This window comes from Hermetia illucens, chromosome 3 (assembly GCF_905115235.1).
Source record: "Hermetia illucens chromosome 3, iHerIll2.2.curated.20191125, whole genome shotgun sequence".
Lineage (NCBI taxonomy): Eukaryota > Metazoa > Arthropoda > Insecta > Diptera > Stratiomyidae > Hermetia > Hermetia illucens.
In genome coordinates, this window is record NC_051851.1 from 28,867,120 (window position 1) to 28,892,470 (window position 25,351).

At 43.6% G+C, this 25,351-nt stretch overlaps 1 protein-coding gene across 1 annotated transcript in view; it reads right to left on the reverse strand.

Moving 5' to 3' along the window:
- The window catches only part of LOC119652434 (FERM domain-containing protein 8), a 386,591-nt gene that overhangs the window by 327,715 nt on the left and 33,525 nt on the right, over nt 1-25,351 (reverse strand). The window contains exon 3 of the mRNA XM_038056575.1: nt 7,495-7,985. Coding sequence (XP_037912503.1) covers nt 7,495-7,985 — 491 coding nt within the window. The remainder of the gene's footprint in view (nt 1-7,494; nt 7,986-25,351) is intronic.

Sequence of the window (25,351 nt, forward strand, 5' to 3'; positions counted from 1 at the left end):
GTTTGTGTCATCGAAACGGCGCACCGCGATGCTAATTGGGCTTTTCAAGAGCGGCCTAGCGATACCTATCTTCAAAAATTTATTTGGAAAGTCTGCAAGGCTTATTGATACATCACACTACTAGCCTGACTCAAAACAACGCTGACAATGCCAATAGAGGGGGAAAGGTGAAATGAAACACCCATAGGAAGAGTAAATACATTCAATCAGAATTTTTCTATCGTATGTAGTGGGCTACAACGGCATGGCAGAGGTCACTGATCAGAATGCACCGCACGCGAGAAACCAGAGGAACTTCTTCAGATCACTCAACGAATCCCGACAGGGCCTCCAGGCAATGCATTTTCTGATAACGAATATGGAAGTTGCTATTTATGATTATGCTGTGGGGTTTACCGTCGAAGGCACACACCACACCTTATTCCAGGAATGAATTTGAGTCAGAACAATCTAGAAAGAAGATTGACATCTGAGGAATCCCAGAGAAAGGATGGAGCGAATTGCTAGAAATCGGCTACAATATGTTGGACTTAGTCGTCACACTATTCCCAAATTATAAATGCTCTGTTACTTTCTGATTCAAACACTGAAGTAGATATTGAACCAAATATTCTATTTGATCGCAGCAGATACCCTCCTAAGGATAACCAAGATAAGACATACTTTTCATCAATAAGTGAAAAGTCGTCGTGTACTGTCCAATATTATGAAAATGACAGGCGACTGGTGTTATAAACGAAGTTCTCAATGATACAAATGACTCTTGATGGCCATCATCGAAAGATTACAATGAAGGCGCAATTCGGTAGAACACGTACCTTTCAATCATGTTCTGTAACTTTAACGAAAGTCTAGAGAGGACACGCTGTGTGTGTAGGCATGCACTACTTCTAAAAATAACGAAAATCAAACTTCATTTCATTTAACCAATTAAAGAACCGGATTTTTTTATGTTTATATATTTTATTTCTCGTTTTCCATTCTTACTTCCACCGAAACTAATATCCTGAAAAACATTATTGCCCTAGTCATTCAATGATAAAGCACCTTAACTTCCTCCAAAAATAAGGTTCTACCTTTGTGAGACCCAGGCCATCCATATAGTCTCCTTTTTTCACTACACTTTAATTCGATTATCATCACACTTAATGCTATACAAGCAAGTTGATGATAATGAAACCCAAGGATAAGCCCATGGGCAGACAAGCGAAAGAGAAACACAAACATCCATGACCGGAACATAAAGTAGAAATCGGGAATTAGCTCCTTCTTTTAGATATCAGAGAAATCCTGATAAGCCCTAAAGTGCAAGTAATATGAGGAATGAGATATTGAACAACCTAGGAACGCTTGGAGTGATTAATAATGAAAGCGAAGCTAAAAGATGGGCACATAATATCCTCTGAACATGACCGAGAATATTCTAATCGCTTGTGGAATGGAGATTAGCAATGATGATAAACATTGAACATTTTGCGCGTTCACCATTCCCCTCTCGGGCCCTTCTAAGACGATGCCATATGTTCCTAATTCCGGTTTCGTTAAAAGCCGCCGAAGTCTACAAGATAATCCTTTTACATATTCGCCTAATTCAAAGTTAAGATGAGAAGCTGTTAAAAATATCAACCCTGTGAATGGTTCGCTGTATTATATATGAAAAAGATATGCCTTCAACTCACAAGAGTCAATAAGATGGTACTTAATTTTAAGGGTAGAATTTCCCAACAGAAAAGGGAAGCTCCTCTACAAGCCAGTGAATAATGTAGAATTGAACCCCAACCCAAATTCCAAGCAACCCTTTTTCAATATCTGTTAAAATTCTAAAGATTATAAGCGAAAAATTAACTGCAAGGAATTCAAAATAAAAAGAAAGTCGACCACTCCCCCCAGGATCAGCTTTTCAAGATGAAAATAAAAATGCAATTTCAAACTTTTCAACAGTAAAGTATTGATCCATTGATAAAATACGCAACCATGACATCAGTACAGATAGAAGTTCAGAGATTCCATTACATCAATAGATTAATTATTTCGGTTTGAAGTTCCTAAATAAAACTTGACTAGAAGATAAACAAATGGAAGTATCTTAAAAGCGCCTGTCTTTCATCCCAAAAGTATAAATCCCAGGCAAGGGTTCTGCTTAACGAAGGCTGAAAATAAGTTGAAAAGTATTATTTATTTTGGTGGATTTTCCGCTCTTTAAACTCTCCGGGAATAAATTATAAGTTAGTCCATTCATTTTATCTAGAGAGGGTTTCATGGTGATGCAGAAAATCAATTAAAGGATCGGAAAAGTAATCAGGGCCTCGTTTCACCTCATCTTTATGGTATTAGGTAATTGGATTTGATAGCACATTATAAATTTGAAGCTTACGAAAATCATGGTATCGATCTTTGTATCTATATATTTGGGCGACCATATAATTTGTTAAGTATTTGGAGGCAGAGAGAATAGTATATCTCTCGGTGACAGCATTATTTGAAAAAATATAGACCAAAGGTATCCCATCACATCCCGATTTAAGCCATAAAAAACACCCACTCTAATATTGCATAATAGCTTATTCATTCACTATAGGACTCACACCTTCGAAGGTTTGCACACCATTAATAAAGAAATCGGCCGATTAATCATCTCCTTAGTAAAGATTAGTTCCGCTCCAGATGGTTACACGACTTACGCATTACACCAAAGTTACCCAGAAAGGAGCCTTGTAACAGGTACGCCACGCAGAAACCTGTAATTTACCTAACGATAATTCCAGCATCGTCATCGGTGGGTACAATATAGGCAAAAAAGCCAGTGCCAGTCAGGGCCCAGGGCAAAATGTGGATTGGTACCCACGATGAAGCAAGCATAAAACCTAGGAACGCCTGCTGAACCAACAACAACAGCTCTACTAACAAACCCTATCTCCACCTCCACGTGGTGATCGCTGGGAGCTTATTATGAATGAAAAATTGCACACGGAAAAGAATTAACAAGAGTCTCCCACGAATAAAACCGCGACAATTTATACCAACTGGTCCTCTAAGGTGGAGACTGGATAGTTAAAAAAACCCGATACGAAAAACCGAACCTCAAACTTCTTCTCTTCAATAACCACAGATCCGATTTGCAAATTTTCTCATCGAACGTGCTTGTAAAGAAAAGGAACTGCCAAGCAGCTACGCGATACTCTGTCTCAATATAAAGTTGATGTAACAGCGTTACAAGAGACGCACTGGACAGGGTGCGGTTTCCTGCAAAAGAGCCACTTCACCATATATTATTGTGGCCATTCAGTAAACCATGTGGTCGAGTTAAATTTTCTAGTCAGTCAAAAGATCAAACCTGCTGTTATCGGCTTTGAAAAAGCCAAGTAGGGCCAAAGTCCATACTCACACGATACATCAGCTCCCATAGCGATGAAAATACGAACGAGTGACTCAGGCAGTACTGCTCCTCCCACAACGATGTGTGGGAGCGTGCGCGACTAATACTGAAAAAGCTGCAATCGTTAAAAAAGTGCTTCCTCTGGCTTCCAGAAGAAGAGCGGAATGGTGCTGGGGTTCTGGAACAACTTGGTATACAAAATAACCTCAACACCTCCACCTGGATGCTGCTAGGCAGCAACACAGGAGGGAGAGCCGATAGGCCGGGAACTTTTCTCACTATGGGCGTTCCCCGAAAGGGATATTAAGATGGTTCGGGAACAATCGGGCTACCGGCTCTACTGCCGGCTAGGGACTGTCAAATTACAGGTCTCGGCTCCTAACACCATTGAAGGGGACGTGCAGCCCTCGGCATCTTCATCAGGAGCGTAGTTGAGGTGCCACATTTCCTAAATAAATTTGCAGCATTGTAAAGCGGCGACTACACTTATCAGTCGTCGGATCAATAGCTGCAAGACATTTATATACCTCATACAAGAATCGTGGGTTGTTGGTGGGTAGTCAGGGGCCTAAAGTTCCAATATGCTGACATGTTGTATGCCAATAGAAGTGATCGACCCCGCTCCTGCATGGCAGTCTCAAAAGACTTCCAGGCTAATTTAGTTAACCTATGTGATGGCGACACAACGTAGACTAAACTAAGCAACAGGGAGATAAAGACATACTATAGTGCTCTGCATATTTCCCCTAAGACGCAGAAGAAGTTCCTAGTGGAACATTCATCAGAGCTATCCAATATGCCAAAAGTAAAGGCATGGGGGTAATAGCAGGATGTGATGTCAACGCTCAGCACATTTGCTGGGGAAATTCCAAGATATGAAGTGTGATTCAGCTAATCTCAGGGCCGACAGGTGCATACAGCCTTAATCCGAGAGGCTGGAATCTGGCATGCGAAGTAGTATCACGGGAGCGAGTAAAATGGGCATTTAATTCGTTCCATAGGTACAAGTCTGCTGGTCCGGATGGCATCATTGCTGCGCTTGTAATAGAGGAATATATATCGAGCATGCCTAGCACACGCTTATATTCCAATTAAATGGCGCGATCTGAAGGTGTTATTCATCCCCAAACCAGGAAAACCCACATACGCAGACGCAAAAAGCTTTCGACCGATCAGTCTAACGTCCTTTCTGCTAAAAGGACTAGAAAGACTAGTAGATCGGTTCATAACGGATACAGGCATTCCTATGTGGCCACTTCACCATAGGCAATACGCCTACCAGAGAGGCAAGTCCACGGAGACAGCACTCCATGAACGGCAAAAATTGAAAAGGCGATGTCCGAAAACGAATACGCCTTAGGCGCATTCATGGACATGGAAGGTGCCTTCAATTATGTCTTATTCGCGGTAATTTATGATGCGTTAAGACGAACCGCTGCTAATCAGTTGGATCCTTCACATGCTAGAGTGGAGAAATATCCACATATTGATCGGCCAGAAATCTATTGGAGCAGGACGCCTTAAGGGCTGCGTACAGGGAGGGGTTTTCTCTCCGCTGTTATGGCTCGTAGTAATGGATACCCTGCTGTGGCTCCTGAAGGTCAAAAAAGTCTTCGCGCAAGCATTTGCTGACAATCTAGCCGTAATAATTACCGGCAAGTTTGCGGACCGCTTGTATTCAACTCTGCATGAAATCCACAGTTGGTGTCGTAATGGACTCACGGTGAACGCTGGAAAGACTGGACTAGTTATGTTCACTAGAAACGTCAGATGGGGCAGCTATATGCTACCCACCTTAGCAGAGGCGGAAATCCAGCTGGCACAAACAGTCAAGTATTTAGGAGTACATTTCGACTCCAAGTTAATGTGCATATCATCCATGCTGATAGGAACTTTCTAGCTAAAATTCTAATCAAAATCCATTTCGATTAAAAACGACTAAAAAGCCACCTAAGACAGTGATTTCCTGTTAACGTAAAGAATGATCTAAGAGACCATCGACCTCGTTCTTACAAAATTTAAAACCCATAACCAATAGCAAATCTAATTTTACCAATTCAGAAAGAGGCTACAAGATCTCATACGATGAATAAATGTCTATGGACACACCACAAACATGAAGAAGCAAACAGATCATCATCACCAACGTCGCAACAAACGGTATCTTGTCTAGGCCTGCCTTAGTAAAGAAATCCAGATATCCCGGATTTGCACCGATGACCTCCAATCGGATATCCAATTGTCTGGCGTACTGGTCTCCCCACTGCCGTCTTGGGACGCCATGCACCTACGTCCCCAATGAACCGCGCAATTAATTTACCACTTACCTCGTTTCGCCAATTTAGTGTACATTACCGTTCTTCACGAACAACTACTTCCCCTGAGTCTTCTCCCTTGCGCTTATATGTATATGACTTTATTCTCCTTAGCAAGAATGGCAACTGAGATCACTCTTGCGATCACCATCACAGGCGGTTTAGAGAGAGTGTGAGAGGCAGATGCTACCCGCAAGGCGCTTATGCTATACCTCCTTGCAAGGAACATCAGTCCGTACCTCCGCTCCGTAGAGCGCTGCACTCATTTGATGACGTCGCAAAACTTCTAATGTTTGCCATTAGTCGACCTACGGCTGAAAATCCAGTTGCATCCCTGTCCGCTGCTGCTTTGATTGGCTCGAAAGAACTCATCCTTGAGTCGAGCGTGAATTCAAGGTACTTAAGCCTTGGTTTTAACTCGGTTATCAATTCGCTGATCGGTATGGGACGCAGGGTTGGGATTCTCTTTTTGGTCAAGATGACTACTTCGGCTTTTCCAGCGCAAGGCTGAAACCATGAGCGATCCTTCATCATCCACCTACTTACCCGTCGCATCAAAATACCAAACCTGCTTTGCGCATGTTTAACAGTGCATCTGTGCCGCAGCACGTCTGCATAGCCGATTAGGCTCGACTCTTCTGGCATGTCGAGACTTAGCAGACTGTCTGACCCTAGGATGGATCCCTGCGCTACCCCCCGCGTTATCTCCGTCGTCCTTATGCAGCAGCCTGCGCCAGATGGGAGGTAACAAGATTGACTCATAGACTCAAGATGCATTGGAACAATATTTTCAGCATGAGTAGCAGCGAAAATTTTCAAGTATATTTCACTCCTGCCATAAGAAAATTAGTAGCTAAAGCAATAGGTGACCGGTAAGTAACAATTCAAATCCGAGAGGCTACATATCGACCATCAGGCGACTCAGTTGAAAATTACTAGCTAAGTCAAATCAGAGCAATAATTCCGGGTGAGTGCAATGTTGACCATATTTCCTCCTAGTGCATAGACACAATCTCGAAATGAAGAAAAGGACCTATTTTGCATCCAGTGCATAATCCCTTCAAAATTAAACCTTCTTTGCTATAGATCTATGCATACCCCATTGAAAATCCTCTGTAGATATAACCAAAGTCAATGAGAATCTATTAGTGCGGAAGCCAAAGCTTCCAATTTTGGGAAAGCAAACCCTTCATTCGGAGAAAGGCAAAACCTATTGAGACAACGAGGCCCACCAATAAACTTAAAATCGCAGCAATACTGTTCTTTCTCCAGCCTGACTGCTGGCTATCAAAAAATGATGTCCGGCATGTGTACCACAAAAGGGAGTTTAAAGCTTAAAGAAATCTTCGCTGACTATTCCTAGAAGGAAGGATATCAGCAATGGAAGGAAATTATTAGATTGAACCCTGTATGTTTCCCCTCTAGATTGTCTACTGCAAGCCGGCTGCAAATATAGCTGTCATTGTAACTTAAATGTCCTGGAATTAGTTCAGGCTTTTCTCACCCGACATCCTTCAAAACATGTGTATTGACCCGATTGATAACCCATTTCCGTAGCTTTCTTAACATTTTGTATTTACTAATATCGTCCTTGAAGACGCTTCCATTGATAGCTCATGGTTTTTTATTCCAAAACGCCATGTTCAGATACACTGCTATCAAATAACGTTATCCTCTATAAGCAACCTCTCTGAAATTCAGGATGCTAAAATTCCATTCCCAACCCAATCTCATACTAACATACTCTCGCAGACCAGAGAATCAAGTAGGATATGAATTTATTGAAATCTTTCCGTCACTTACCAGGTGAACTATGTAAGATGCTGTTATTACTCCCCGTTCCTGATGTTCCTATTGTTCCGCCCGTCGCTCCTGACACACTCACATTTATCGTATTGCAATCCGCTTCATTTCGAACTGCACTAACTACACTTGAAACACTAGACGATGCCGCAAACGTGTTGCCAGCAGCCGTTTGTATCTGAGCTGTGGTAACAACCCTATGAACGGTATACAGGACCGGTGGCTGTGCAACGTTATTAGTTCCTGACGAAACTTGATCACAATTACTAGTTTGTGTGGCAGCCACACGACTATTATTTAAACTATTTTCAATTTCATCGGCACCTTGCAACTGTTGCTGCTGTTGAAGCTGATGTTGATTTTGTTGCTGTTGGGATGTTGAAGACGAAGACGCCGACGACGATGAAGACGCTGATGTCGCTATCGAGTAGAAGTCGTCGCCTCGGCAGCGATCACGACTGTAATCGCCACTGCTGTACAGAAGACGCGACCTAGAAATAGAATGAAACCGAGATTAATGATAATTCTTCGGGAAATATCTATAGATCAGTTCCAAAACATGAAAATAAATAAAACAAACGCACGAAAGACAAGCGCTATTTCAATCCCCACTGAATTACGTGCCTCCAAGTTAAAAGACTATATACAGATTCGTTTACCGGCGCATAGCTTGAATTTGTATGGTCGAAGAAAAGCATTACACATGTTCGAAGTTCTTCAATCACTTGCGGTTGAAACATTTCGTGCATTTACTTTCACGTTAGTGTCGTATATGTGATGCAGTGCACTGGGATGCCGGATGTTATTGCGAGCTCAGCTGTCTATGGCTTACCACAGCGGATGGGAAAACGCAAACAAGAAAGTCTTCTAGGCATCATCGACGCACCAATGCATGAATCATAAGGGCCACAGGCCAGTTAGCCACCCCATACTTGCCCAGTGAATATGTAATGGCATTCCGTCCCCCCTGGAAAGGAGATTTACTCCTATTGTGTGTAGTTTTCTTACTCTGTATTTGACAGTTTTCCTAATAAATCGTATGTGGGTGATAGAGAGGAGCAGCGAACGAAGTATGTGGCTAAACAGCCTCAAATTTGAAGAAGATTAAAGTTACTTTCGGATGTAAGATACCTAATCTGCAAGGGACCAAAATGGCGAAACCTACCTAATAAGTAACTTCAGTGGAAACCCAATATATACCAATTCGGCAACTGTTAATTTACAATAATTCGCCCGAAAAATATTACAGGCAGATCATGTGATACCAAAATTAAGCGCTCTGCCATGTGAGGACAATCAAAAGAAGGAGTGGGAAGACAAGAACCTTACAGTCCACCTGCAAACACCTAAAGGACTAAACGGTTTATCGCTAGATAGTGGATAGTGGAGTTTATTGCTAGATAGTGGAATAAAGACTCAAGTTGTAAATCGTAGCTCACAGTCCAAGCCTTTGTGAGCGCTCTGAAGCCAAAACGGTTCAGATTAAGGCTAAGAAAGTTGGGCAACATGAGAAGAATAGGCCGTCAAGCAATTGAGGACACCCTAATTTAAAGGATTTTAGAAAAATTGTCAGTACATTCAGGATATGTCAGACGGATCATTCCATGTGATAACCAAACACAATTTGCAGAGAGTATGACAGGACATAGATAATAGGCAAATAATGAAAAGTTGCAATACGATATGGGTCACAGAGTCAAGTGAGGGAGCGGCAATATAAAACCATGGCAGGAGGCAGCCTCCCACTGTCTTTATATCGACAAGAGCAGTGGACATACACTCATATAAAAAAGAACATGAGATTTAAAAAAAAATTTTAAAAAAAATTAGAAATTAGGTAATTTCGCCTTTCAATTTGATTGCTTCCTACATCTAAGAAAAGCTTTCAGTTCCAGGTAATAGCAAGGTCTAATGTGCACCTCTGCAACCTAACCGTTAGCTGCCCAGCTGGTATTCCCCAAGGATCTCTCACTTCACAACCCTTCAATACTATCAAAGCTCTACAATATGTAAACTACCTTACCGCTTATGTTTCCACAAAGGACATTATATGCGATCAATCTTGTCTAATCTTTTGTATAGTGCGGCTTTTCCTATGCTTCTTCAAGTAGAAGCTATCGCTGAACCCGAAGAAATAGGAAATAATGTTGTTCACGGAAACATGGGCATGACATCGAAAGTGTTGAGAGACATAGCATCCCTATATCTAAATGTACAAAATGATCCTATCCCTAGTGTAAACGAAGTCACCTACTTAGGGGTGACGCCGAACTCTCGCCCTTCTAGCTTTTCAGATATTTTGAAGGGAAGGCACCAAGCCATGTAAGCTGCCACTTCAAATTCCTATACCTAAATAACAATACAACTTATTAGACCCCTTATTATTTTCAGATTAATATTTTGGTCAGACAGCCCTCCCTCTCAAGTTGAACATCTTCTCACAAAGAACAATGAATTCACAGTGATTGTTCCTCCATTTACAACAACGAAGGCAATTCTAAATATATCCCGAACCAAACCCCTTACGGCTCCTGTCAAACTCTCCGTATTGATGCAGTCCTAGCCAGACATTTGATCAATTTCCTTACCTAATGTTAATCTCATCCCAATTCTCTAATTTCTAAAGAACCTACTTCACACCCATCGTTTCCATCATATCTCCGTTCTAGTCTGAATTAGAATAAACAGAACAAATTGGAGATTGGAGGACGAAAGACCGGGATGCCCAGAAGAGTTACTTCCAAGAAGCCAAATCCGCAAGAAAAAGATTTTCATTCGCAATTTAGGCTTGGTCCGATTGCTTCAGCTGTAATGATATCAAGAGGACTTGACTATATGGTTTTTCATAATCCGGCACATAGCAACGTGAATGCAACGACGATTACCAACCTTGCCGTGGTGAGGCAGCTCGGTGGAGAAGGTCCTTCAAGAAACGCAGGGAAATTATCAAACCCCAAAGATAAGTAAGATTACGCGGTGAGAACTGCGAGATGTTAAGATTGGCCAATGGTGAAGTCCAATATCAGGGGAACACCGTTTCAACTAGCTTTGGCTTGGCAAAAAAACAGCTCTACCGCGATTAATCTTCTTTCCCAGATAAAGTGATCTAACCCTAAATAAAGAAACCGCAACTAGTTCATTGAATGTGCAAATCCATAATAAAGCCTAGACGCAAAGGCTCGGTTACCTAAATATTACTAGAGTCATAAAGACTGTGCATTCCGTGACATTGAATTTATCCTAAATCTAACCCCCATTCATTTAGAGGCTTAGCGAAAAGCAGCTAACGATGCAGTTTGATACTATTAGCGCCTGGAAAAGCAATCAATCTTACATTCATTCCTTCATCTGTAAAACCCTGGGCAAGCAGAACATGCCTCTGGTGGCTGTTAATTATATGGTTTCCAGATTTGTTTTGAAAAAACATGTTATATCGGCATATCGCCCCGAGAATGATGGGCATATTACCTTTCAGTAACGGATCAGTCATACCTAGAAGGCGCAGTAGTGTTTTCAAAAATCCCGTTTTTAAATCTCACCCAAGCAATAGGGAAAATAACGTATTTTTCACGACGCAATTGAATAGCAGTTTCCAGCGGGCAGCATAATCCATGATATATGATGCCTAAGGTTTTGTAGCTGTGAGATCTCCATTGTGGTGACTGGGTAACAGATAGAAGCGACATAGATTGGACCTATGGAAACGCAACCATCGAAAACACGGACTAAGATAGATAGGATCCACATATTTAGCTACTAAGCTGGGAAAAGCATCTAACTAGACGAGTTTGCATTGATGGTGGAAAGACTAGTTTTTGATACTAGTCATGACTAACCAATAATACTGGTCCTGAAGCAAGTGCAAGGGCTTGCATATTACTCGAAGCATTTTAACGTCGCCGCATATAAAGCGACAAGTAGACGACCAGTTCTCACCAAATTTCATAAAAATCGGTTCACCTATTTTCGAGTAAATCGGGTATGACAGACAGACAAACGGACAGACGGGTGGACAGACAGACCGACAGACGGAATTAAAGAAGGCGCTGACTGCAATGAGAAAATGAGGTTTATCTAAATAAACGTACGAATCTGAGATGAAAATTGCCATCATAAGTAAACCCTATAGAAACCTTCACGGTGGCATATGGACTACAGATTTGTTTGTTGGAGCGACGATATGGACTTGCGGTCAACAGGCTACACAACATACTGCAAGTCTAGCAGCCAGTGGCTTTGTGTGGACGAGAATAGGTCATGCGTATATATACAGCTGCTATCCCCCACCAAGTTCAACACTGTCTGAATTCGAGCAAATTCTTGGTAATCTTGTTCTAGACGCAAGGGATCGAAGTCCAAAGGTGATTGCCGGTGATTTCAATGCTTGGCCCTTGAATGGTAGCAGAGAATCAAATGCAAGGGGGCGCAGCTCATTAGAAGCTTTTGTGCAGGTGGACATAGTTGTGGCTAACGAAGCTGCCAAAACTGCCAAAAAAGCATGTAGCGCGCCTATGCCTAGGAGGTGTTCATTCCCCAGTGGACGACCAAACTATTGGTGGAATAATGAACTGGCCAGCCTTCGATCATCCTGCAATCGAGCCAGAAGAGCAGGTCAGGGGGCGGTAGGTAAAGTCGATCAAGGGCAAAAAAGTGCGCCTAGAAGGCAGCGAAGCAAGAGGAAATGCTTTAACATAAGGAGCTCTGCTTAAAAGTGGACGTATGCCCCCACGGGTATACGTCGTACGTGAGTAATGCTCAGGCGAGGCAATCAGTGCTGTTGGCTAGACAGCTCTGGCCTTACACTTGCGGTGAAAAATAACGGAAGCCGTCCTCATCACTAAGCGCCGGAAGAGAAATTACGTGCAGTATGTTTGCGACAAATCATCCACTGTAAGTATGGCCCTGTCAAGGATGGTGCCGAACATGGGAGGGCCTCTAGGTTGTTTATGCGGCTGGTGACCCCAGTTTGGTGAGAGGCGCTGCGGATATCAGTTAACACCAACAAACTGAGTGCAGTCTACAGGGGAACATGCTCTGCCTTCAGGACTGTCTCAGACGATGCAGGGTCCATCATCTCGAGAATGATGCCGGCTAACATCTTGGCAGATGAGATGGCGAACATATACGATGCGAAGCAAATATCTTCCTTATCGCAGACGAAGAACGCTGAGAGGGAGAGATCCGTAAATAGATGGCAAGAACGGTGGGAATGCTCGGTAAAGGGTCGGTGGACTTACAGGCTCATCCCTCCCATCAAGGAGTGGTTGGAGAGACGACAGGGGAAATTGATTGTATTCTCACCCAGTTTCTCACGGGGCACGGAGGACCCAGAGCATGTATTCTTCCACTGTCCAAGATTCGTAGAAGAAAGGAGGCATCTAGAAGAGATTCTACGAGAACCTCAGAAACTGAGGAATGCCGCAAAGTCTGCTTTAAGTTAGGAAATGCGATACGACGAATATAAAATACAAAGAGGAAAGAACGGAATTGCAGGCAGTCACTTTGAGTAGCAAAACAGGATACTTCAAGAAATTATACAAGAAAGTGAGCTCCGACCCATTTGGGGTACGTACAAGGCGGCCATGCCTTCAACCAAGGGGAAACGCTCACCACCGATCACCAACTCTAATCTACTGCGGCAGATTAGATAATATACCAGTCTTTTTCCGCAAGTTCCAGGTGAGGTAAACCTACCCATTGTTCAGGTAAGCGCAAATTTCTAAACGGCGTGACCACCTGCCCAATTCTTCAAATCCGAAGGAGATGACTATTCAAAGGATGGTAGGCTATCAAAATGAAAAGGATAAGGAAGCCATCTGGCAGGAAATTTCAAAGCAGCAGCAAGAAAATCCGAAATACAAAAAAACGATTGCTAATAAAAACATAGGCCCTTGCAGGGCAGATATGCCAACAGTTATATGCGAGAAATCATTGAATCTAGCGGCAGCGTACAATCTGCTTAATGACTTGACAGGAATGGTTCGGCAAGTTACAAAATCGATGAGGAAATATAGCAAGCCCCCCCCGCCCCCTTTCCGTAACAAGGAAATGCAAAAAGGGTGGCAAGGAATTGAAAACATCAGAAAGGATGGGTAAATGGAACCGAAAAAGACAAGACTTTTTTATAATAAATCGTGTATAGCAAGCGATATAATGGGCACAAAAAGTTTGAATAGTTAGAAGGATACAAAACAGAGCATTATCGGAAGATACAGTAGTGTTTGCCGTTTGAAAGCTACCGGGGTGAAATCGTGCGAACTACACATCCATAGTGTCCATAACAAGAACAAATAGGAGTAGTAAGCAGACGCTCCTTTCATGAACACCGACAGAGGCAGAAAGAGGTTTTAATATACCAACCACACTTCGGACTTCACTTTTTGAATCATGGTAGAGCAATTAAATCCAGCGCATAAATTTGTCCTGAATGTGTTCAAAAATCTCTATGGTATAGAACAGCAACCGAATCGGACGGTAATTTAAATATTTTGCTTCCCATATTGGCAGGTTCCTGCTTTCTTGTAAATCAGATTGTGTTCTACCCTCCTCAATAGCGCGACAAAAAATTTACTAAACTACAGTATTGGATCCACTTTCCGCTACGGCTTGAAACCCAACGGTGACACGAAAAACGACCCATTGGAATCTCATCAAAGGCATGATTACCACCTATGGTCATTTTCGCTCACGCTACTCTTAGAGCAGAGGTAAGGCAACATCAGGAGAGTTGCCTCTGCCCTGGATGAGCCGTATTATTGTAATCTCATCAAATTTCTTATAGATCATGGAGAATATCGCAACACGATTCACAGAATAGAACCCGCAAGAAAGCCGCGTCACTCCTGGGAAGGCTTTCTTAAAGACGCCGGAAATATATTACTGAACAAGCTGAAGAATGGGATCGAAACACCAAGCTGCCTAGAAGAGTGATATCTACGTTAAATGACTTTCATACAACGACCATTACCTACCTTGCCGTGGTGAAGGAGATCAGTATCTTTCTTGGTAAAAAGGAGCTCGAAGAAAAACAAAAGCCATGACAATCAACCAGACAGAAAACGAAAAGAACAATTAATTTTTGATCCTGTTGATGCAGCTCTGAATGAGGGAATGTCTAGATTTAGATTTTCCACATATTCAATTGACAACAGAGCAAGGCATATCTTTCGAGGAGTTTTTTGCTTCTGTTTTCATTCGGTAGAATACCCAACCTATCGGTCAAATTAATACCAGAATCACGTTATAGTTAAACGAAAAAAAAAATATTCTGTCGTCATTGAAAAAAGAGAAGATTAGTCTACGGATGACTACGAAGGGCCTTGAAGTGTAAATTTTCACCAGACAGTCAGAAAACCTGGTTATGAGACTGGCTCAGTCTCCCAACAAAATGGCGACTATATTCTTGGCGAAGATATACGTCATTTTATTAAAAGCGGGAGCTGTCAAAAAATGTTGCAAAAACTTGACTGGATGCACGCCTGCCAGAAATTTGGCTCCATAATAATGGAACCAGAGCTAGAAGCTATAATAGTATAAAGATATCCACTCTTGAGCCGCGGAAACCGAATATGATAGACACACAGATAGGCCGTGAACCGATTTTATAAAGGTTTTCTTTTACAAAAAACCTTAAACATCCATCCATCAATCCATATGAAATATTTATTGAAAAACCATTCTGCATTATGAAAGTATATACGTATAACTAAACTCCGGTATAAAGAAAATAGAAACCTAATATGCATTTCACAACCCTTGCAGCACATCGAACTCTCCTATGAAATTGTTAAAATATCCCCCAAAACCGGAGACTGTCTAAATTTCTGGTGCGTAGCTATCTCTCTGTGTTTCGCAGAGAACATTATCTTCTTCGATTTTCAAGGTCAATTTTTATCTTTTCCCAAAATTCTGCATGGGAATGAGATAACATCCAAAATGGTACCAGTGGAGTTAGCTCGCCTTGATTTTAAACTTTATTTGAACTTCCATCAAAAGAGCCAGACTCAATAGTATTTTTTTTTCCTGATAAGCTCAATATTATTCGAATGGGCCCTTGTGTTCATTTCCAGTGCCATCATTCTCCGAATAGATACTTCCAGTTGTTTCACATGCTACTCATCTTATTGAGTGCATGATGGATGGATGAAGGGCCCATCATGCTTTTCCTCATACAATATCATCTCGGAATCCACACATGTCGAAATCCAATATTCTCTAGCATAGCTTAGAGGTACTTCATTCCTTAAGTTTGTCTTTCTTGGTGGTCTATAACCTGACGAACATTGCCTCCAGAATTGTTCAAATATACAGACAGGAGAAGCTCCAGGTATTTGCCTTCCAAGCTCCGCAAAGTATCTTCTTCCACTCCAATGATGATTCTCCCGTTCAGGTTCATATTACCCCTATAGATAGAGAGATAATTAAAGTAAATATTTCCATGACAACAACCAGTTTGCAGAACAAATTTCGCAAAAGATTGAATGATTTATATGAACAACCTCTTGTTTAATTTTTTCTGAAACGAAATACGTACACCGACAGTAAGCCAGCTCCTTACCCAGTTACGATAAAATTAACAGAGGAACACAAAGTTCGTTACATTCCCTTCGAATTGTACCTCAAATGTATGTAAAGCCAGCGCCATTTGTGTATGGTAAGAGTGGAGAACTACCTTGGGAAGCTATTGCTATCTACTAACGAGTCCTACGCGAATAAATTAATGAGAAAAGTTTTAACAATGTTCTGGAGAACGTCGTGGAGATGTGTACTTTAGCTGTTGCCTATTATCTATAAAAAGTGTATTGAAGTTTTCTTGAAAAACCAATAGATTACCAGGGTAAGCTAGGAGCCTGTAAAAACCTTCGATGAAGTACGGAATTTCACAATCAATTTTAGTTTTGAGGTGGTGAAATTGTCTTTACAGTAATAAGATTTCCTGAAGTATTATAAATGGTTTGATATTTCAATATGTCAATGGAAAAGAAGTGGATTGAATGACTTGGATAAGACGAGTAGTATGGGATTTCTTCGTTTCCACGATCCTTAATTTTAGTCGTATCAACCCATGAATGGCTATCTTCTCACCAGAAGGGGGCTAAGCATTGAGTTTACCAGCAACATGGTAATACCAGCCCCATTACTTTTAGCCAGCGGCAAAGCGGAAATTATCCCCCCGTTGCGGAAACACACACATTCATTCCAAAGGAAAAGGCGCCCTTAGGGGTCTTCAGCAATCCTTAACGAATCACTTACAATTCAGGAAGTGGAGTCCCCGAGGTGGCCAAACAAGGAATTCTGACCCACTAACTGCGTCGACCCGCTAGCTGCGTCCTAGATAGTAGCGTCGAGAAAGTTTCTCGGTGAAGAGCGAACTACTAATGACCGATGCACGCCGGGACACATTGGGACTCCCGGGAGCTATCGACAACTCTTTATCGACGTCGAAGAGGTGATGTAAGCCTAGGGGGTAGCATGCAGCAAACGTTGATCCGTCTGTGAGTTCCGCAATTAGCTAAGCGTAGGACAGGCTTCAGGGAACTGGGTTAGGAGCTTTGTCCCCGAGGGTATACTCGTTCCTAACTATTGTGGTCCGCTCCCTTGCACACGATGCGCTGGTAAAAAGTTAAATAGCGAAAAAAAAACATAAATGAGGAGATAGTAGGAATGGAGAACAGCAGAAAATGAGTTGCTCGTCCCGGCGCCCAGCGGAGAACGCAACAAGTGCTAAAATACCCGACGAGACATCGGGATGCGCAAACAGAGAAGAAAACAATCCAGACAATACCCCGTAGTGCTGCGGAAAGAAGGACAGTGGAAAGTGTTAAAAATGACCAAATAGCTTCGAATATAAGCCGAGTGAAAGCGCTGTCGACTACGCGAAAGCCGAAGAGGAAAGACTTATCAAGAAATATACGTCAGTTGTGAAGCGCATGCAGTCTGCGATATTCCTCCAAAAAACATTAGTAAAGGGGTGAAAACGAGGTAATGAAGTTGGAGGAACTGCTGGACAGAATTCCGCACTGCCAGCGGACATGGAAAGTAAAAGAAGATGCGCGAAAGACAGAAACAGCCGCGCCCCCGCTGAGAACACCGCGCGCGCCAGACGGATCGCTGATAGCCCGTTGCATAGTGTACTGGGGAAAAAGCGAAAGGAAGAAGGGGCATCTAAAGGAAACTTCAATCAGATACTCTGCAGGGGTCAAAAGAAGAAAGGGAAAGACAGGCGGCAACAACAGGCCGCGTCATCAGAAAAACCACTGCCTAAAATTAAGGCGGACACGAAGGATGGAGCACCAAAAGAAAAGGTGGGGAGGTGAAGAAGGGCTAAACCGCCAGCCCTGCTCATTAAGCCAACGGAAGGCAAGACTTTTGCAGAAGTTCTAAGCGAAATCCATTATAGGATCAAGCCCAATGATAGCGAAATATCTTTCATTCGGAAAACGAAGGGTGGTGGAGTCCTGATCGAATTAGGCCTTAGGGCAATTGATAAAGGATGTTCTGTGAAGCAGTCAAGAGGTTACTTGGAGAGAAAACTTTGGTTTCTAGCCTGAAACCCACGTGCTCTCTGGAAATTCAAAATCTTGACTGCCTCACAGAAAAGAACGTGGTAAAAGAGGCCATCAAGCACGAATATCCGGAGGTAACGAATGTCCGAATTGGCACCACCTGTGCCAACTCTCGAAGCCAAAAACTCGCTTTGATAGAAGTTGCCGAACAATACGCGAGGAAGCTTATTAAGAACGAGAAAATCAAAATTGGTTGAATAATATGCAGGATACGATTCCGGGCCACCCCAAACAAATGTTGCGGATGTTGTGTTATGGGCACACGTCTGTAACCTGCCGGGGACCTGTTAGAAGGGCAACATGCCGCAGATGCGGTCAGGCAGGCTATAAAGCGAACACTTGCAACGTTCTATGCAGACATCGTGGCGCGTCTAATGAGAGTATTGCGCACACTACGGACTTGGAGCAGAACAGAATAAACATGTGACGCGGCAAACCTTATATGTATGGGTGGACGGCGGAAATTACAGAGTTCCGGAAGGAGTGTCAGAAACTCCGCCGCTTGACACAACGTCTAAATGACCAGGAGGAGGCATTTACCATAATGATAGAGTGCGGATCAGCCAAAATGAGGCTCTGCAGCGTAATAAGCAGGAGCAAAGTTCGCTACTGGCAGGATCTGAACGACGAGGTGAAATTACAAACTACCAGACCTGCTGCACGGCGCAGTCTCTTTGGAAGGTGGCGAGGTTTGCGCTGATCAGCAAAGGAAAAGGCGACCCTGAATTGCCGTCTTCTTACTGACTTGTCTATTTGAGACTGCTGGATCTACTCATCAGAAGTAGACGTTCTGCCAGATATCTCCATGGCAGTTCGGCTTTAAAACAGGGAGATCCACAGTTGATGCTGTCATGTACCTCTGTCGGAGGTACACAGTCGCCGAGTTCGACGTAAAATGAAAAGACATTCTTGGCACACTTGACAGTACTTTCCACGTGTCCTACATCTTAGGGATATTCAGAGATTATCTGAGGAATCGCTCCCGGCTGTATGAGACGCTAGAGGGCCAGGAGAGGATGGAGGTCACGGCGGGGGTAGCGCAGTAATTCAGGCTAAAGCCGGACCTTTGGAACGCTTCCTATGATAGTCTGATTAGACTCGACAGGCCACAAAATTGCACCTGGTTGGCTATGCAAATGATGTCGCGGCGCTTGTTGCTGGACGCACTGCGAAAAAGGCGCAAAATAGAGTTGCCATATTGGGAGCAAGTTCAGAGACGGGCGCTTTGCCCTTGACGTCTGCGTACCGCACTGTCTCTTAATCGGCCGTTTCTATGACCGCGGGAGTGATCCCAGTTTTCCTTCTTCCTAAAGAGGATAAAGCCATATACAATCTCCAGAGAGAAGAGCCAAAGAAGGTGGCAGCTCGTGAAGAACAGTAGCGCACACTAGATGAGTGACAATTCTCATTGCAAAATGAGACTACAGCCACATGGACTGCGCAGCTCATTGGCAACTTGGCTGAGTCGAAAGCATGGTGAGACTAACTATTTCCTCAAGCAGCTTCTAAGTGGGCACGGGGGTTTTCAGTCATCCCGGCACAATATTGGAAAGGTACCATCTCCTGATTATGTGTTTTGCAATGGAGTTGTGGACGACGCCCACTACACATCATCTTCTTATGGAAGGTAGGATGAGATTGGCCAGCAGCTCTATTTAAAAACAGGGGATCTCTCTCCAGACAATATTGTCGAGGAGATGCTAGCAAGCGCTGACCGGTGGAGCCGTGTTCAGATTCTTCTGGTTGGAAAGAAGATAGAGCTCGACCAGTGGAGGGGTCGGATAACAAGGGCTTCCTCTCCCATCCCCCTGGTGAAAAGAATTCCCTGATTTGAAGGTACCGCAAGGACAGAGAGTTCGGGGGTTAGCCACGAGTAATGTGACTAACGGTTCCAGTCTAGCTCTCCCACGACAATCAATTTTCAGAAAATATAGTTATATACTGTTACATATAAACTTTATTTAAACAGAAATAGAGGTATAGAGGGTATTTTGAGCCCCAGGTACGATATAGCGGCTTGGTGATTTTCTTCAGATTTTACGGTGAAAGTTATCACTCTACAATCCGCGTACACCCCTCCTTACAGCCAATGTCTTGGCTTCGGGGAGTACTAATCGAGACCTTTGACGGACCATTGATACTCCAGATGACTATATGGGAGACAAATTGAATTAAAAGGTGGAATTTTAATTGATAGTCGAAACCCCTATATGGGGCATAGCGTGTCAAATACCCCCACACGGTATCATTGCCAGTTCCTGGCAATATATGCACCTCTCTCCGGCCCACCATTTTCCGACAAGCTCGAATCATCCAAATTGGGTGGAATTTCACCAGACCTTATACGATTCAGAATGGTGATGAAGTACCCTCCTATTTCAGCTGCTGCTCATCATCATCGATAAGAAACCTGGTTATGGTGGAATTCCTTTTATCGCAGCAAAAACCAACCCTGCTCTAAAGAAACTCTAACGAGTTGTGATCAGATGAAGAGATGATGGTCCCTTTCCATGTCGATATCAACACCTCTTTTGTTAATCACATTCAGAAAACAACTCCTATAAATACTGGGGCAAACGGTAAAAGCTGCGGAAAGTTGTAAACTGTTCGCAGCTGTTCTCAAGGTTCTCAAAGTCAAGACCATTCCTTCGCGTCATATGCCGGCTTGAGTGAGTTAGATCTTGTCATTCAGTTCACCCCTGAACATATAGAAAGCATCCTTCTTCACAGAAACGGTTCGACACTGGATTCGCGTCTGCTAGTATTTGGCTTACCAAAGGAGATAATTACCCTCCAGAGTCCCACCGTCGCACTTTTTTAGGCAAAGAATGTCCAGCTCATCGGCCTGGATGAGATTTCGATTGGGCTCGCCGCTGACGTGCTCGAAAGGTGTTCCTAGACTAAGTTGAAAGGCACCTTCATCAAGCGACTGTCGGTAAGTGAGTCAGCAAAGCTGAAACGACAGCTGGCAGACGTTACACTCCTGGCGTTTCCTGAACAAGATAAACCCCTAGCCGTATGCGTCGATGCCTCATACATCGCGGTAGGAGTCGCCCTTCATCGAAAGGTGAACCAAATCTGGCAGCCGTTGAACTTCCTTTCCAAGAAATTGAATACAGCTCAACGGAACTGCAGCACCTACGATTGTGACCCATTAGTCGCGTACACGGCAATCAAATACCTCCGATATTCCCTAGAAGGCAGGCCGTTAACACTGTTCACCGGCCACAAGCCTCTTAACTTTGCTTTTAAGCGAAATCCTGGTAAAGCGCCCCATTGCCAACTTCGGCACTTGAGCTTCATTGGCCAGTTTACTTCAGACAAGCAACACTTGTCAGGCAAGAACAACATATTTACAAACGCTTTGTTACACATTTCAGAGGTCAAAATCCCTGCCACAATCAGCAATCGGCGAGGCACAGAAGGATGATGTAGTGCTTCGGAGCCTCAGGAACCACCCCAAATACAAATTTCGGAAATTTCCCCTTTTCGGATCAACCTCCAAAATACTCTGCGATACCTCTGAAAGGGGATAGGCCATATATTCCGACCAATTTTCGCAAGGAAGTATTCCGTGCAGTCCACCATCTAGCGCACCTAAGCATCCGGACAATGAATCGGCTGGTCGCAAGCAAATATTTCTGGCCCTCAATGAATAAGGATGTTAACTCCTGGGCCAGATGGTGCGTCGCGTGCCACAAGTGTAAAGTCACCAAGCACGTACAGAAAGAAGTAGGCCCATTCCCTTGATCTACCAAGCGTTTTAACACAATCCATATCGACATCATTAGCCCCTTGCGAGGCTCGCATGGCTTCAAATAAAAATCATCGATAGGTTCACGCGGTGGCCTGGCGCAATACCTCTGGCTGACATTTCCACATAATTGTTTGCCGTAGCCCTTTGTCGGGAATGAATCCCACGCTTTGGAGTTCCAGCTGAAGTCGTTACTGATCAGGGAAAGTGGTTCGAGTTTATCCTGTTCTCAGAGTTAAACAAACTCTTAGGCTTCAAACGTCATCGGATAACTACGTACCACCAGCAATCCAATGGGATGCTGGAACGCTGACATACTCTTCGTAGTCGCAAGTCCTGCCTTTCGTTCTACTTGGAATTCGTGTAGTACATCGTGAAGAGTTTTCCGCTAGCGAGTTGGTATACGGGGAGAACTTGAAGACTCCCTAGCCTCGATACTAGGTCACCACTGGGCTTTTGCGCTTTCGCCATGGCCCAGTTAAAATCACCCCCGCCACCCCGTCAGTCTTCGACGAAGTCTAACATCCCCAAGGACCTGGACGTCTGCACACAAGTGTTGGTCCGCGTGGATGCTTGCCCTGCAACCACCATATGAGGGCCTATATGAAGTTTCATACAGGGTTTAGTGTGAACGGCAGGCCCAAAAACGTCTCCGTGTCCAAGCTAAAGACTTTTGTCCCTGGAGTTGAGGTCTCAGGGAAGAGAGCTGCACGGCGCGTGAAATTCGATTTGCGACCCTAGAACTAGCGGGCCAGGGCTCGCTGAAACCTAGTCTCAGCTGGGGGTTAGGCTAGCGTGGTGGCGCACCAGTGTGCGAGGGGCTTAGCGGAGATCCACTCGAACTAAACACCAAAATAATTGCAGCACAACTCACCACGACTCGCCTAATTTAGTAGTTTTTTCATGACTAGTAGTGGGCAAATTACGTAAGTGCTAATAGCGTACTTTAAAAACATTTGAACAGTCTTTCAAATATATACTGCATGTATGGCGCACATGTTCAGTTCAAACTATTATACTTTCCACACGTTCAGTTTAATTAACTTTTTTTCGTGATCTAAGATTAAGGGTGAAATATGCCGTCATTAAGGTGAAGCAATTTACCCACAATTCGGCAAAATTACATTTATGCTTGTGCAATTAGCAAGCAAATGTCCATAAGTAACCCAACAATGCGAAATTATCAGTGCCTCCTTACAACAAATGAATTCCATCCAAAGATTTCTCTATTTTGCTCAAATTTCCTTGATATCTCCAACATCAAACCAATTTCCGTTGAAACGTACTAAATAAAGCAGCATTTTCGAAATTTCTCGAAAAGCTTTCGTTGCGGTGTGTTCACCGTCAACAAATAATAGGCTGGCTATTTACCTGAATGACAACCAATTTGTATGGAAGTTGCTGGGCATAAATAGTGACGACCACTATTTCAAGGTATTCCCATCGATTTTAAGGAAGTTTTCATCCGGCTTTCGCTGTATGTCCGCTAGTTGACACCATGAACATTATGTTGGGCTGACGCTTACATGGTTTATTCGTAGTTTCACGTCAAAGTTGGATAGAGAAAATGAAGTCAGTAATCAAGCTGTCAAACTTTGGAGTTGGAATGACCTTAACCATCAGTTGATTCCTTTATTAGTTCTTTTTCAGGTTAAACCAAGTTAGGTCTGTGTGTTGAAATATTTTTAGATTATATGGAATGAAATAGCTTCGATTTGTTTCATGCGAATATGTATTGTGATGAAAATCACTTTGGGAAAATTATGTGAAAATCTAAATCGTAGTAATGACAATTAGCTAGGACACCAAAATTGTATAACAATAGGGCGAATATTTGGTTAGGATAATTGTTAGCAGGTGACGCCAGTAAGGAGATCTTGTCAAAGGCGCAAAGTAGTTTTCCAGGAAAGTCTTTGCATGCTTTTCTGGAACGTTCCGCGGTGTATAAAAGGGTCGCAGGTCCGCACACGGACTCATCACATATTTCGTCTGTGTCTAGCTCTTCACGAAGTCGGACGTGTTTTTCACAGTGAAGATTTTTTCAAGCCAGTAGCAATTGAATGCAAGTAGAACGATTTCTAGTGCGAACATTTATTTTTGAAGTAAAAGTCAGAACATTATTTTGCTTCAAAGTATTTACAAAGTGATAGAACTAAAGAAAACAGTTTTAAAGTAGTGGTCTGCGTAAATTAGAAAAGAATGAGCGCGTCGCAGCCAGACGTCTTCACAAAGGTGACCCGGAAAAAGCGTCGCAAGGCGACCGAACGTCCGACCGCTGATCTTCAGCCGGAAAGCGCTGACGACAGAGCGGATACGATCCGAGATGACGCTTTCGAGCGACTGCGAGTCCGACTCGCAGTCTAGGTCGGATAATACGGTGAGAAGCTCCACTTCACTTCGCGCAATCCGCGTGGCGGTCGCCTTCCGAAAGCAAAACACAGAAATTAATGAAGAAGCTCGAGGAAGTCCTCGAGCATAACTGCCAACATGAGAACTTACTTCTGTGATCGCGTCGCTTGGGGCCGCGATTGCACATACTTTCCTTCTTCCAGCCCTCCTACGATGCCGACCACGCCAACCGAGGTAATGGACACCACCGTCCACGGCGAGAAGGCACCACTCGCCTTACCGAATGGATCCTAGCCCGAGGCCTTCCCTACTCTCAGCGAGGCGAAGAAGCTGCACCCCGCCAGCGCAGCCAATCAACCACCACCCAAGCAACCTCAGCAGCCAAATAGGCAGGAAGTAAGTCGAAAGATCCCTCCACTCGTAGTTGTAGAAAATTCTGAAGTTTTTAAATCGATTAAACAATCGATTTCCCGTGCACTCCCTAACAACTACCTGATGAAGAAATCAGGTAGTTCACACGAGATTCTCACTAAAACGCCGGAAGATTACTCTACTGCCAACAGATCCTTGTGGAACACCATAAAAAGTTCTTCACATATACTCTCCTGTCCGAGAAGACGACCAGCCTCCTTCTCCGAGGCCAGATGCGACTTTCTCCCCTGAAGAGATCGTCTACGAATTGAAGACTCAGCACCCTAAGCGCCAAACCCTTTGCCACGACCCTGGCGAAAACCAATAACATCAACCTCGACTTGTGATTGGTCACGTTTGACGCGACTTTCAGTGAGAAACAGTTGCGCAATGTAAAAGCAATGCAACACATGATCGCCCGCTTCGGGCAGATCTGAAACAAGCAAGTGCTGCAATGTAAAAATTGCCAGCGCATAGAGTACGCGGCAACCAACTGCCACCTCGCATACAGATGCGTTAAGTGTGACCAGCTACACGGCCCCGATGAATGCGCCAAAACTGTCGAGCAGGCACCGAAATGCGTTAACTGCGGGAGCAATGACCACCCTGCAGACTACAGGAAATGCCTTTGGTTTGTCCAGGTAATGGCAAGGAGAAACGCGCAAAAGCATGCGCCTCCCACCCACTCGTTCCCCACAACTGCCTCCCGCCCCGCTGGTCGCCAAATCACAGATCCAACCCTCACCCGTCCATCTATGTCCTTCGCAGACGCCGCACC